This window comes from Podarcis bocagei (assembly GCF_964188305.1).
Source record: "Podarcis bocagei genome assembly, chromosome: 16".
In the NCBI taxonomy this organism is placed as follows: Eukaryota; Metazoa; Chordata; class Lepidosauria; order Squamata; family Lacertidae; genus Podarcis; species Podarcis bocagei.
In genome coordinates this window covers 1,231,659-1,245,660 of record NC_138142.1, presented here as the reverse complement: position 1 = coordinate 1,245,660, position 14,002 = coordinate 1,231,659, and the positions used below count along the sequence as shown (strand labels likewise).

Genomic DNA, 14,002 nt, shown 5'->3' with positions numbered 1-14,002 from the left:
CCTGCTCAGCATCTGACCTTGTCCTTCTTCCCTCCCTCCCTCCCCACCACAGAGAATCTCTCTCCCGCCTGGGTGTTTTTGGAGAGCAAGGAGCAGCTAGCAAGCCAGCCAGCCAGCCACAAAATGAACTTCCCAGACCGAGGTGAGCACCTGGCTGCCGTAATGGATGTGCTGCCATGTGCTGGCAGTGGGCGCATGAATCTTTGATGGCTCTGCCGGCGTGTTCCCCCTGTTCTACCCCCCCCCCCATTTTGTGAGATTAATATTTGATCACGCTCAAAAGCTACCAGAAGCCATTTGGAGCCAGCTTGGTTATTGGCACGGAGGCCCAGCGGAGCATTGAGAGGGAGGCTGCTGTGCCGGGGGGGGGGGCTGTGAGTCAGAGGGCCTGGCTGGGCAGAGGTATTTGAGTGGGGGTCCCACTTTCTCACGGAGGAGGCTCTAGTCTTGGCTCAGACAGGGGCTCCAGGAGTGGTTCCCTCCAAGGGGGTCATCAGCAACTCTTCATTTTGGGTAGGGCTGGGGAAATGTTGTCCCACTTCTTATAAGAAAATTTCTGCTCCTTTATCCCTTATGGGGTATCCAAGAGCCCATACAGAGAGAGTCCTTATGTAGGTTCTCTATTGGTACGAGAATATTGAGAAGCAAAGCAGCTAGTGAGCACCTTTATTAAACTGTTGCAACAGGGTCCTCCATCCTCCATCCCCCCCCCCACAGGGAGGAAGGAGAGGAACCCAGAACAATGGTGCACAAGCTCTTATATTGTTATTGTTTAGTCGTTTAGTCGTGTCCGACTCTTTGTGACCCCATGGACCAGAGCACGCCAGGCAATTCTGTCTTCCACTGCCTCCCGCAGTTTGGTCAAACTCATGCTGGTAGCTTCGAGAACACTATCCAACCATCTCGTCCTCCGTCGTCCCCTTCTCCTTGCGCCCTTCATCTTTCCCAACAACAGGGTCTTTTCCAGGGAGTCTTCTCTTCTCATGAGGTGGCCAAAGTAATGGAGCCTCAGCTTCACAATCTATCCTTCCAGTGAGCACTCAGGGCTGATTTCCTGAAGAATGGATACGTTTGATCTTCTTGCAGTCCATGGGACTCTCAAGAGTCTCCTCCAGCACCATAATTCAAAAGCATCAATTCTTCGGCGATCAGCTTTCTTTATGGTCCAGCTCTCACTTCCATACATCACTACTGGGAAAACCATAGCTTTTACTATACAGACCTTTGTTGGCAAGGTGATGTCTCTACTTTTTAAGATGCTGTCTAGGTTTGTCATTGCTTTTGTCCCCAGAAGCAGGTGTCTTTTAATTTCGTGGCTGCTGTCACCATCTGCAGTGATCATGGAGCCCAAGAAAGTAAAATCTCTCACTGCCTCCATTTCTTCCCCTTCTATTTGCTAGGAGGTGATGGGCCCAGTGGCCATGACCTTCGTTTTTTGATGTTGAGCTTCAGACCATATTTTGTGCTCTCCTCTTTCACCCTCAAAAAAAGGTTCTTTAATTCCTCTTCACTTTCTGCCATCAAGGTTGTGTCATCTGCATATCTGAGGTTGTTGCTATTTCTTCCGGCATATAGGTTAAATAAGCAGGGAGACAATATACAGCCTTGTCGTACTCTTTTCCCAATTTTGAACCAATCAGTTGTTCCATATCCAGTTCTAACTGTAGCTTCTTGTCCCACATAGAGATTTCTCAGGAGACAGATGAGGTGATCAGGCACTCCCATTTCTTTAAGAACTTGCCATAGTTTGCTGTGGTTGACACAGCAAAGGCTTTTGCATAGTCAATGAAGCAGAAGTAGATGTCTTTCTGGAACTCTCTAGCTTTCTCCATAATCCAGCGCATGTTTGCAATTTGGTCTCTTTCTCTTCTAAATCCAGCTTGCACTTCTGGGAGTTCTCGGTCCACATACTGCTTGAGCCTTCCTTCTAGAATTTTAAGCATAACCTTTCTAGCGTGTGAAATGAGTGCAATTGTGCGGTAGTTGGAGCATTCTTTGGCACTGCCCTTCTTTGGGATTGGGATGTAGACTGATCTTCTCCAATCCTCTGGCCACTGCTGAGTTTTCCAAACTTGCTGGCATATTGAGTGTAGCACCTTAACAGCATCATCTTTTAAAATTTTAAATAGTTCAGCTGGAATACCATCACTTCCACTGGCCTTGTTATTAGCAGTGCTTTCTAAGGCCCATTTGATTTCACTCTCCAGGATGTCTGGCTCAAGGTCAGCTCTTATATGGACTTTTGCAATTGCCTACCCTGTAGGGGTGGCGCTGTGGGTAAAACCTCAGTGCCTAGGACTTGCCGATCATATGGTCGGCGGTTCGAATCCCCGCGGCGGGGTGAGCTCCCATCTTTCGGTCCCAGCTCCTACCCACCTAGCAGTTGGAAAGCACCCCTAAGTGCAAGTAGATACATAGGGACTGCTTTATAGCAGGAAGGTAAACAGCGTTTCCGTGTGCTGCACTGGTGCCGGCTCGCCAGAGCAGCTTTGTCACGCTGGCCATGTGACCCGGAAGTGTCTTCGGACAGCACTGGCCCCCGGTCTCTTAAGTGAGAATGAGCGCACAACCCTAGAGTCGGACACGACTGGCCCGTACGGGCAGGGGTACCTTTACCATTTTACCCTGTAGCTCAAGACCGCCCCCCCAAACATCATACATACATCACAGAAAGGACGGTCTACAGCAGAAATCCTGTCTAGCAGGATACTGATTGGTTTACCTGGGCAGCCTGGCCATTCCTTTTGAGATGCTAAATACTTAGTTCCTGTTGTTGTTTTTTTTAATGATATTTATTAAAAGTTTAAAGATTACAGAAAAAAGAAAAAAGGACATCAATAGAGAAATTAACAGAACATACATTACAATACAATACATAAAAAGAAAACATAAAAAACCAATACAACAATACAGCAAAAAGAAACAAAAACACTAAAACACACATCCAATATTCCATATCTTTACCTTTCATTTACTTGTTTCATCGACCTCCTCACACTTCCCTTTTTTGTATTCTAACTCAATTTAGCTATTTCAGCAAATCCTTTCCATTTTACTCAGTCCCCCCCCCCCCATAATTTACCTTAACCCAATCTGACCTTAAATTTTACACTTTGGCCCATTAACAATCCATTTTTACTTAATTCTTTATAACATTTCTGCTAAAGCCATATAACTTCATTCCAGCATCCTTCTAACATTCATTAATTTTGCTATATTTTTGTAAATATACTTTAAATTTTTTCCAATCTTCTTCCACCGACTCTTCTCCCTGGTCTCGGATTCTGCCAGTCATTTCTGCCAATTCCATGTAGTCCATCAGCTTCATCTGCCATTCTTCCCGGGTGCGTAGATCTTGTGTCTTCCAGTTCTTTGCGATAAGTATTCTTGCTGCTGTTGTAGCATACATAAAAAAAGTTCTATCCTTCTTTGGTACCAATTGGCTGACCATGCCCAGGAGAAAGGCCTCTGGTTTCTTCAGGAAGGTATATTTAAATACCTTTTCCATTTCATTATAGATCATCTCCCAGAATGCCTTAATCTTTGGGCATGTCCACCAAAGGTGAAAGAATGTACCTTCAGTTTCATTACATTTCCAACATTTGTTATCGGGTGTCAGGGAACTGACATCGGAGCAGAGGGGGGAGGCGAGTCTTCCAGACGCTGTAGGAGAGGGAACGAGTAAGGGTAGAGAGAGAACGTCATCTGGGGAAGAATGTCCAGGTGACACCAGGAAGAAGGGAGAGGGAGAAAGCATCTCGGAGGAGAGGCTCCGAGACTCTGGCAGTGAAGTCAGTGAGGAGGGTGAAGGAGCACCACTAGGCACGCCCACTCTGTGCAGAAGGGTTACGCGCAGAGAGGCGAGGCGAAGGTTGTCCGTTAAGGAATTCTTATGCTGGAGGAAATTTAGGAGACGCCCACTCACGGATTCGTCGAGCGACTGAGCAGCAGCACCCAAGCAGCTCAGTCAGGGAAAGACACAACCGCCCCTAAGCAGTTCGGAACAGCTAGAGGTTTACACACAAGCAACCCCAATTCCCATGACATCGGGCAAATGGTAAATTTTTGCAAGCTTGACTGGTGTTATGTACCACCTGTAAATCATTTTCATTAGATTCTCTTTTAAGGCATTACATGCCGTAAACCTCATACCAGTGGTCCATAACTGTTCCCAGTCAGCCATCATAATATTATGTCCAACATCTTGTGCCCATTTAATCATAGCAGATTTCACCGTTTCATCTTGAGTATTCCATTTCAACAGCAAGTTATATATTCTTGACAAATTCTTAACTTTAGGGTATAACAATTCTGTTTCCAATTTTGATTTTTCCACCTGGAAGCCTAATTTTTTGTCCAAATTATATGCCTCCATTATTTGATAATAATGGAGCCAATCTCGTACTCTGTTTTTTAATTTTTCAAAGCTCTGCAGTTTTACTCTGTCTCCCTCTTGTTCCAAGATTTCCCAATACTTCGGCCATTTGGCCTCCATATTGAGTTTTTTCTGAGCCTTTGCTTCCATTGGTGACAACCATCTTGGGGTTTTGTTTTCTAGCAAATCCTTATATCTTATCCAAACTTTAAACAATGCCTTTCTGACAATATGGTTTTTAAACGCTCTGTGTGCTTTAACCTTATCATACCACACGTATGCATGCCAACGAAATACGTTGTTGAAACCTTCCAAATCCAGCACATCCATGTTTTCAAGAAGCATCCATTCTCTCAGCCAACAAAATGCGGCTGATTCATAATAAAGTTTAAGGTCTGGCAGGGCAAATCCACCTCTTTCTTTAGCATCAGTTAATATCTTAAATTTTATACGAGGCTTCTTGCCCTGCCAGACAAATCTAGAGATATCTCTCTGCCACTTCTTGAAATAGTCCATTTTATCCAAAATTTGCAATGTTTGAAACAAAAACAGCATTCTTGGCAATACGTTCATTTTTATCACAGCAATTCGGCCTAACAACGATAGCTTCAAATTTGACCATATTTCTAAATCCTTTTTCACTTCAGTCCAGCATTTTTCATAGTTATCCTTAAATAAATTCACATTCTTAGCAGTCATGTTAACCCCTAGATATTTCACTTTCTTAACCAGTGACAATCCCGTCTCCTTCTGAAACTCATCTCTCTCAATCTCAGTTAGGTTTTTCTCTAGAACTTTAGTTTTCATCTTATTCAACTTAAATCCTGCTACCTGACCAAATTCTTGAATCAATTCTAATACTCTTTTAGTGCTTGATTCTGGCTCCTGTAAAGTCAATACCAAGTCATCAGCAAATGCTTTCAATTTGTACTGTTTGGCTCCCACTTGTATACCTTTTACCAATTGGTCCCTTCTAATCATATTTAGCAAAACCTCCAGGACCGAAATAAAAAGCAATGGAGAGATTGGGCACCCTTGTCGTGTTCCTTTTTCAATCTTAAATTCTTCCGTCACTACATTGTTCACAATTAATTTAGCCTTTTGTTCTGAGTAAATTGCACCTATACCGTTTCCAAAGCCTTGACCAACCCCCATCCCCAATAAATTCTTCTTCATAAAACTCCAGGAAATATTGTCAAAGGCTTTCTCCGCGTCCACAAATATCAAAACTGCTTTAGTATTAATCTTCACTTGTAATTTTTCTAAAATATTAATTATATTCCTCGTATTGTCAGACAAGTGTCTGCCCGGAAGAAAGCCCGCTGCCCGGAAGAAAGCCCACTCTAAATACTTAGTTCCTGAATCCATGCCACAGGCTCACCCTATTCATGCACAATACACCCTTAAGACAGGATTTGTGAGCAAAGAGACAATGGGAAGATTTTTCCCATTTCCTTCCTCACTGCAGAGAATATTTGAGGTCACTGGAAGAGTCAAAATGGCTTCAGGATTGCTCTCCTGTAGTATTTCAGAAACATGGTTTATATACTTACGTATCCGTTTGCCTTGTACATTTATGAACATTTCATTTATATATATGTGAGACCTTAGAATTCCTATAACAATCCCCCCTCTGAGGGTATAATTTGTACTAAAAAAATTTGCCCCACAAATAATAACCATGTTTTGTAAATGGATGCTTTTGTGTTAACCTGAAGAAACTTGCATGTCAGACCTCTTAAGGCTATTCACAAGTGAAGCAGTGCGCATAGGTGGACATGGGATATCACATTAAAAACACAAAACACATTGCGTTCTTTTACTCAATTACTTGGGTGAAACATTTTCTCAGTAGTGTTCTATTCTTTTCACTCAGCAGGAAGGTCCAAAAATGATTGGAAAATGCAGTTTGTTTTGTTTCTGCCTTTTTGTGTTCTCAGGTGTCAAAGTTAGCCTCCTGGCCCTTGTACGTTCAGCAGACTCACAGCAACAACCCGTCATAATGCACCCATGGTTAGGGCTTGCAGTGATGGACCTTAAGGAGCATCTCATGTAGCAAGGTGGCAACTTTCCCTGGAGAGAAATGCCCCATCTGGACCACCCATGGGGTTATACTTTGGCTTTGGTCCTGGGCTCAAGCGGTGTGTTGCACAATTGCTATTAAAGGAACCAAAGAAAGCTAATTGCACTTGGGATACACTTGTCCAATTAGAACTGAGCCCAGTTAGAATTTATATAGCCCCATGGTTCTCTCTTTTTTAATAATAATTTTTATTAAGTTTTCCATTTTAACAATCCAATCAAATCACATTAAATATTCCAAATTATGCAAATACAAATAAAGTCCAAATATTTTGCTAAATTATAAATTTTTGTTGGGGCTTCCCATGCTTCAAGTTCAGCGGGGTCCAATCATCTTATGTTTCTACTGCTTTGAGTGCCCAATAGTTGCTTCTTTAAATGTTCCTGCTGTTATCCTTCTTTCTTTCATAGCCTCTGAGTTGTTTCCACAGGCAAGCTGAAATGAACAATAATATGCTTCTGTGTGAACTCTGTGTGACTCTCCTTTTTTCCCCTTCAGCTGGTAAGTCTTTTATTTGCAGTATGTCCTCACATGCTGGTGTTTATGTCGAATCAATCCAAAAGTCCTTCTCTGGTGGCAGACGCCATCTTCTCTCAATTCCGATGAAATAAAATCTAGGCGTTTGCTCATTAATTTTCTCAGACAGGTTGCACCAAACATTAGTCTTTCCAGAGGAGGTTTGCCAAATCGGACTTGAAATACAGATATAATAACAAAGTAAGAGCTCGCCTCCCCCTATGACTATTAATCTCTGCAACTCACTCTGTCTTATAATGGCGGATCCTGATTAAAGGTGCGTCACAGGAGAGTCTTTTATCTTCTTCCAAGTATTTCAAAGAACAAAGGCTTTAGTTAATATTATTATTTCCACACAGTTTATATTTTCCGATCTCACTTGCTATAAGTAAATGTAGACGGTTCTTTGGGGGGAGGGGCTTGTTAGGTATTATCATAGTAGAAAAAGAAAAAGTTTTATCCCCCCCCCTTTCCGTTCCGTTGCAACCGGTTTAGATGTTATTCTTTGATGTTATCTTTCTTCCTCCCGTCATTCTTGACACCTCAGTGGCTGTAGTTGGCAGATTAACTACCCTTTCTTCGCCCGAAGCATGTCCAAAATTCTTAAATCCAATCTTTATCTTAAGAAATGAAATTTGAAGTGCTCACAGAGACAGCGTCCAGGAGATCCGAACTCCCTCGAGGGCTTTCCATCCAGTGCCCCCACCCCCTCCTTCTTTACGAACTCAGGGGTGGTTTGTGGACAGCTGCAGATGAGACTGCATCTTCCCTTCCACCGGGAAGTATTTGGGAGGCTGATTACTCCCACCTCAGCCTCTAAATTACCTCGTGGAAGCTGGAGAGATGGTATTGTTGGCTATCTTCCGTGGCGCCCCTAGCGGAGCCCCCTAGCCCCATGGTTCTCAACCCCTCAAACCAACCTGTTAAAAACCATTCTAAAAAGGGCAGTTGTCTAAATTAGTCAATTTAACTCTATATGGGATCATTCCTGCTAAATCAAAACATATACCCTTCCTGTTATCTGGTCTTTCCTGGATCCTGAAGCTTCTCCATGGTAAAACAAATGAAAACAATTTAAAAATGGGTAGAGGAGGTTTGCACACTGAAGAGGTGGGATGAGGAAATGTGGTCATAAATTGATCTAATCTAAATATTGAACTACACAATAGCCTGATCTATTAGAAAGCATGAAGTGCATGAGAATCCTCCATGCCATTGGGGTGTAAGCCAAACCCTTCTATTGTTCATAAAAAGGCAAAGCTAAAGGACCCCTGACTGTTAGGTCCAGTCGCGGATGACTCTGGGGTTGCGCGCTCATCTCTATAGGCCGAGGGAGCTGACGTTTGTCCACAGACTGTTTTTCCGGGTCATGTAGCCAGCATGACAAAGCCGCTTCTGGCGAACCAGAGGAACGCACAGAAACGCCATTAACCTTCCCGCCGGAGCGGTACCTGCACTGGCATGCTTTTGAACTGCTAGGTTGGCAGCAGCTGGGACAGAGCAATGGGAGCTCACTCCATCACGGGGATTTGAACCACCGACCTTCCAATCGGCAAGCCCAAGAGGCTCGGTGGTTGAGACCACAGCGCCACCAACGTCCCACTTCTACTGTTCATAGGTATGCACTATACATTAAACATAATAACAATTATACACAAAATTGGGTCCCCCCTCTGTAGGAGTAATACATAATTAGCAGACATAGTTATTCAACATTCCTACTTAATAACACAAAATACATAGAAGATACTATTTACTAGTCCTATATTAGTTGGATATCTTGAGGCAATCATGTAATTTTGAGACTATTCTTGCTGCTTTTACACATAAGCTTTAAGCACAAGGGCTGGAGGTCAAAAAGAGAGAAAATGTCCTTACAATACAACTTTCCCCTGTTTGTCAGCCCCCCATTAGTCCAAGTCCTTTATGGAAAGAAATGGCGGTGGCCACTCTGATGTCTTTTGGCCGGCAATGCTCTTGAAGCAATGCAGGCTGTTTGTTTTCCCCCACCAGTTTCCAGTAACACATCCACTGAGAAGTGGAAATCTATTGAAGACAATTTGTCAAATCACAGCCCTGCCTGCCTGCCTCTCTCTCCACCCCCCACCCCGTTTTCCATAGTGTGGATTCTCAAAGACAATATCCCTGTGTGGAGATAGCATAATAGAAGAAAAATGTGTGTGCAACCTAGAACCTGTCTAGATCTTCAGGAAGAGCAGGTGCTATTCCTGAGTACATAGTCAAGCTGGAAGGGGTGGACTCTCCCGCAAGGAACATTTTTAGGCAGAGGCTGGAGGGTCATCTGTCAGGGACTCTCTTAACTATGCAAGGGGATGGACTAAATGACCTTTGGGAACACTTCCAACTCTACAATTATATAATTCTATGAACACATTTGGCAGCAATTATTAGCTAGGAAACTTTCTGGTGTTTATTTCATAAAATTTATATATCTCTTGATTGTAAAATGAAAAATCTACAAAGTGTTGTTGAAAGGAGAATTATAAACCTGGCCAAATAAACCAAAATCTACTGGCTCATTTATAAATTATTCTAAACCCACAAGCCGGGCAAGTAAGAAGCATCAAAAGCCCACAAGGGGCTCCGTGGAGGGGTCGGGGGCCGCTTGCCTGCTCCTCCAGCTGGAGCCGTGGCTGCTTTGGCAAAGACTTCCCTCCCGGACACGCCTCTGGAACCCGCGTGTTGCCGACGCCACGTGTGAATGCGGGCTGCAAAAGTCTCGCCGCCAAGAGCCAAACAAAAGCGGGCTCCGAATTGGGGAGCGGGCGGGGCACACACAGTCTGGAAGGAAGGGCACTCTGCCCATGGTCAGGGGATCCTCTCCCCCCACCTTCCTTTCTTCCGAGAGGGCTCCGTCCTCCGCCGGGACCACCGAGTCCGAGGGAAGGAGGGGCCTTTTCCCTCCCGGCGCCCTTCCTTCCGCCTCTATGGTTCCTGGTTCCGGCGGAAGCGGCCGGTTGCGCATGCGCGTCTCCTTGCCTCGGGCGACGGGCGGGCGAGGCGGTGAGTGAGGCGGGGGGGGGGCCCGGAGCGGGAGGGGCCCAGCAGGCGCGGCGCCTCCCGAGGAGTCCCGGGCAGACTGCCGCTGGGCCTGGAGGCTCCGCGAGGAGCGGCGCCCCGGTGGTGCTGCGGAGGGAGGCAGCCGGATGAGGCCCCTCGAGCCCGGCCAGAGCCACTCTGCCTGGTCGCCATCCCCTTTTATTGATTTTCAGTTTTATACACTTCAATAATTTTAACATTTCAAAACTCGACTTCCTTCCCCCTCTTGATTTTCCTTAAATTTATTTTTAATGTTTTCTGCATATTCCAAATTAATTTACTCATTTATTCATCTACTTTAAATACATACTCTCTTAAAACTGCGGGTTATTACAGTAATCCTGCCAATGTTCTTATCTGTTTAGTTTGTTTGTAAATATTTAATAAATATTCAATAAACCATTTCTATTATTTTATAAAAAGTTTGTTATTTTGATTTCGTATTTTTCTGGTAAGTTTCTCTATTTCTGCATATTCCATAAGTTTTTGTATCCATTCTTCTTTTGCTGGGACTTTCCATTTTTGGGCAAGCAACATTCTTGCCGCTGTAGTCTCATACATGAATAAATTTCTATACAGTTTGGGTTTTGGTAGTTCTGTCCCTATAATTCCCAAAAGGAAGGCTTCTGGGATTTTTTTTACAAGTTTGTCATTTTAAACATCTTTTTCAGTTCATTATATATTGTATCCCAGTAAGCTTCAACCTTACTACAAGACAGCACATATGATAAAAAGAACCTGCCTGGTCGCCATCGCTAGCCTTACCACCCTCTGTGAGTTTGCCCAGGCCTCTCCGGAGGCCTGCAAGTTAATAGCCACCGCTGCCTCCTGCGGGAGGGAGTTCCGTCACTTAACAATGTGCTTCCTTGGGTCTGTCCTGAATCTTCCAATGCGCACCTCACTTGTCATCATTATTATATTTCTTTGTTGCATTTAGGCACCACCTTTTCTTTCAAGAGCTCAAGCTGATTCTCCCCCTCCGGGTCCCCACAACAGCCCTGTGAGGTAAGCTGAGGCAGTGACTCCCCCAAGGTCACCCAGTGAACTTTATGGCTAGTTGGGGAATTCAAACCCTGATCTCCCAGGCCCTCATCTGACACTCTTAACACCAATGTCATGGGCTATGAGAGGGAGAAGAGTCACTTCTATCTTGTCATACCTCTTGCTCACCTTTTCTCTTAATTAAAAAGTCCCAAAATCGGGGAGGCACACATACCCTTAATCATTTTATATTGGGGTAATTGTAGGAATAACCAGGAGGGAGAGTGGGCAGCAGCAAAGGTTAAGATTGTAGAGGAACCTGGGGCCAGGTTTAGGAGTAGAGGCAAGGTGGCTTGTGTGTGTGCCAGAAGACAGTATTTTGGGAGATGAGGGGCAGGCAGGGGATCACATATAGACACAGAGTGGGGAAAGGAATGGTCAGAGGGAGAGAGCTAGGTCAGGGAGCAGGTTGAGGGGTTGGGGAATGTGCACAGGGAGCTTCCTGGGTTATTTCTTCATCTTCTGCTTCTTCTCCCCATACCTATGCCAGTTTCTTACTCCAACAAGGCATCATGTCGCTGTCCCATTTGTACAGCAAAAATGACGCTGCTGATGATGACGATGTGGAGATGGAGAAATTTGAGATCACCGACTGGGACCTTCAGAATGAGTTCAATCCCAACCGGCAGCGCCACTGGCAGACCAAGGAGGAGGCCACCTATGGCATGTGGGCTGAGCACGATTCTGATGATGAGAGGCCCAGCTTTGGGGGCAAACGGTACTGGCCCCCTGAGGAAGCGATCGGGAATGTTGTGATTTGTGAGGCTGTTCTTGAAGGTTCTGCACCCCTGTTTCCAAACCCTTGATTAACACCTCCCTTGATTGTATATGTCAGCTTCTGATTTTGCGATATTAACGTGACAAGTAGCATAGATGTCTCTCAACAGTGAATTTAATCAGGAAAAAGCTATCTCATGTCTAAATGCATATCTGTAGACCACAGAAACATCTCTGAATAAATATATTTTTTCTTAACCCAGGTCTAAAGATTACTCGGCGCCTGTTAACTTTATCAGTGCTGGGCTAAAGAAGCCAGCAGCTGATGAGATAACAGATGAAGATTCTGATGAGGATGAGAAGCCACTGAAGCAGGAAGAAATCCCCAAAGAGTTTGTGCCAAAGAAGTTAAAGACAGTGAGTTCTTAGTTAATTGGGCCATAAATCACTGCATTTTAATTGTGGTTCTGGAGTGTCTTAAAGAACCTCAGGAAGCACTAACCGCAACAGGAAGAACCACACAATCTGGATTTTGTTGGTGTGGAATGTGCACAGTCTCAACTATAAACACCCCAAATAAATGTATGGACTGAGACACACCAGTGCTTTAGTAATAGAGCTGTCAGTAGAGCCAGGCACTGAATGAACTAGGACAGGGGTCAGCAAACTTTTTCAGCAGGGGGCCAAGCCACTGACCCTCAGACCTTGTGGGGGGGGGCAGATTTTTTTTGGGGGGGGGAATATGAATGAATTCCTATGCCCCACAAATAACCCAGAGATGCATTTTAAATAAAAACACATTCTACTCATGTAAAAACACCAGGCAGGCCCTACAAATAACCCAGAGATGCATTTTAAATAAAAGGACACATTCTACTCATGTAAAAACACGCTGATTCTTGGACCGTCCGCCGGCCGGATTTAGAAGGCGATTGGGCCAGATTCAGCCCCTGGGCCTTAGTTTGCCTACCCATGAACTATGATATTTAATTCATCTTTTTGTGTGTGTTTTAACAGGGTGGCAATTTCAAACCGAGCCAGAAGGGCTTCATAGGAGGAACCAAATCTTTTATGGACTTTGGTAGCTGGGAGAGGCATACAAAAGGAATTGGGCAGAAACTTCTTCAAAAAATGGGCTATGTGCCTGGAAGGGGCCTTGGAAAGAATGCTCAAGGTATGGCCCAGCACCCCACTTGATTTGTTGTACAGGCTTTTAAGAAGATGCCAGGAAAACAAAAACCAAGTTGGTATCTGCCTTTCTTTCTCCTTCAAGCAGAATCAGCCTATCAGTTAATTTTGATCTGTATGTAAAACTGGCACAGAAATTGTAAACCAGCCTTGGCCAACCCGACCGTCAGCTGTGCTGGCAGAGGCTGATGGGACTTGTAGTTAACACATCTGGAAGGCACCAGGTTGGGGAAGGCGTTAAACAGTGGCTACTTGCAAAGATTCTGGTTAACATGAAATGTCCAGATAGGAAAATTGCACTTCATCCAGGATGAACAGTAGGGGAAGCAGCAGCACTCCTTTCCCAGAGTGCCACAGGGCTAATTAACTGCCTGGCCCTTTAAGACCAAGAGATGCAACCCCATCAGCTCTTTTTGATGTGGGTGGGGAAATATATGGGGGGCAGGCTTTCTGAAAATAGAAGAGCCAACCAGGGCTCAAGCGCAGGGAATAGTAGAGCTGCTGCTGGGCTATTTTGCCTCCCTTTCCAGGCAGCTCTGATCATTCTGTGTTCTTATATTCACTTCACTAACAGCTGTGAATTTTCTTAGGTATCATCAACCCTATTGAAGCTAAGCAGAGGAAAGGCAAGGCAGCCATAGGGGCGTATGGCTCTGAGCGAACCACACAGTCCTTGCAGGACTTCCCTGTTGTTGACTCAGACGAAGAGGCAGAGGAGGTATTCCCGCCCTCCCTTTCCTTCTCCTCATTTCTCCCCCTCCCCCAACTCTCCTCATTGCCACATTTGGGGACCTGTATGGAAGAAATGTAGTGATTTCTTACAATGGTGTTTACATCCTAACAAATTCTGCCTTCTGCATTTGACTGTTGTATCTGGCTCTGTGCGTGAGAGCAGCTGTGATCCCTGCACTGCAGAGGGTTGTACTAGATGATGCTTTGGGTCCCTTCCAACTCTACAATTCTGTGATTCTTTCTTCCCTTGGCAAACGTTTAAACGGGGTACAAAGCAGTTCTTGGAACCT

General features: G+C 44.7%; 1 protein-coding gene across 2 annotated transcripts in view; it reads left to right on the top strand.

Annotated features, from left to right (window-relative positions):
• Positions 1-9,934: 9,934 nt before the first annotated feature.
• TFIP11 (tuftelin interacting protein 11) overlaps positions 9,935-14,002 on the top strand; it is a 28,183-nt gene continuing 24,115 nt past the window's right edge. The window contains exons 1-6 of one of the 2 annotated variants that reach the window (XM_081174524.1): positions 9,935-9,998; positions 10,972-11,039; positions 11,566-11,793; positions 12,056-12,209; positions 12,810-12,966; positions 13,571-13,698. In XM_081174524.1, the coding sequence (XP_081030650.1) occupies positions 11,588-11,793; positions 12,056-12,209; positions 12,810-12,966; positions 13,571-13,698 (645 nt within the window). In that variant the 5' untranslated portion in view covers positions 9,935-9,998; positions 10,972-11,039; positions 11,566-11,587. The remainder of the gene's footprint in view (positions 9,999-10,971; positions 11,040-11,565; positions 11,794-12,055; positions 12,210-12,809; positions 12,967-13,570; positions 13,699-14,002) is intronic. The other variant, XM_081174525.1, reaches the window with a different exon arrangement.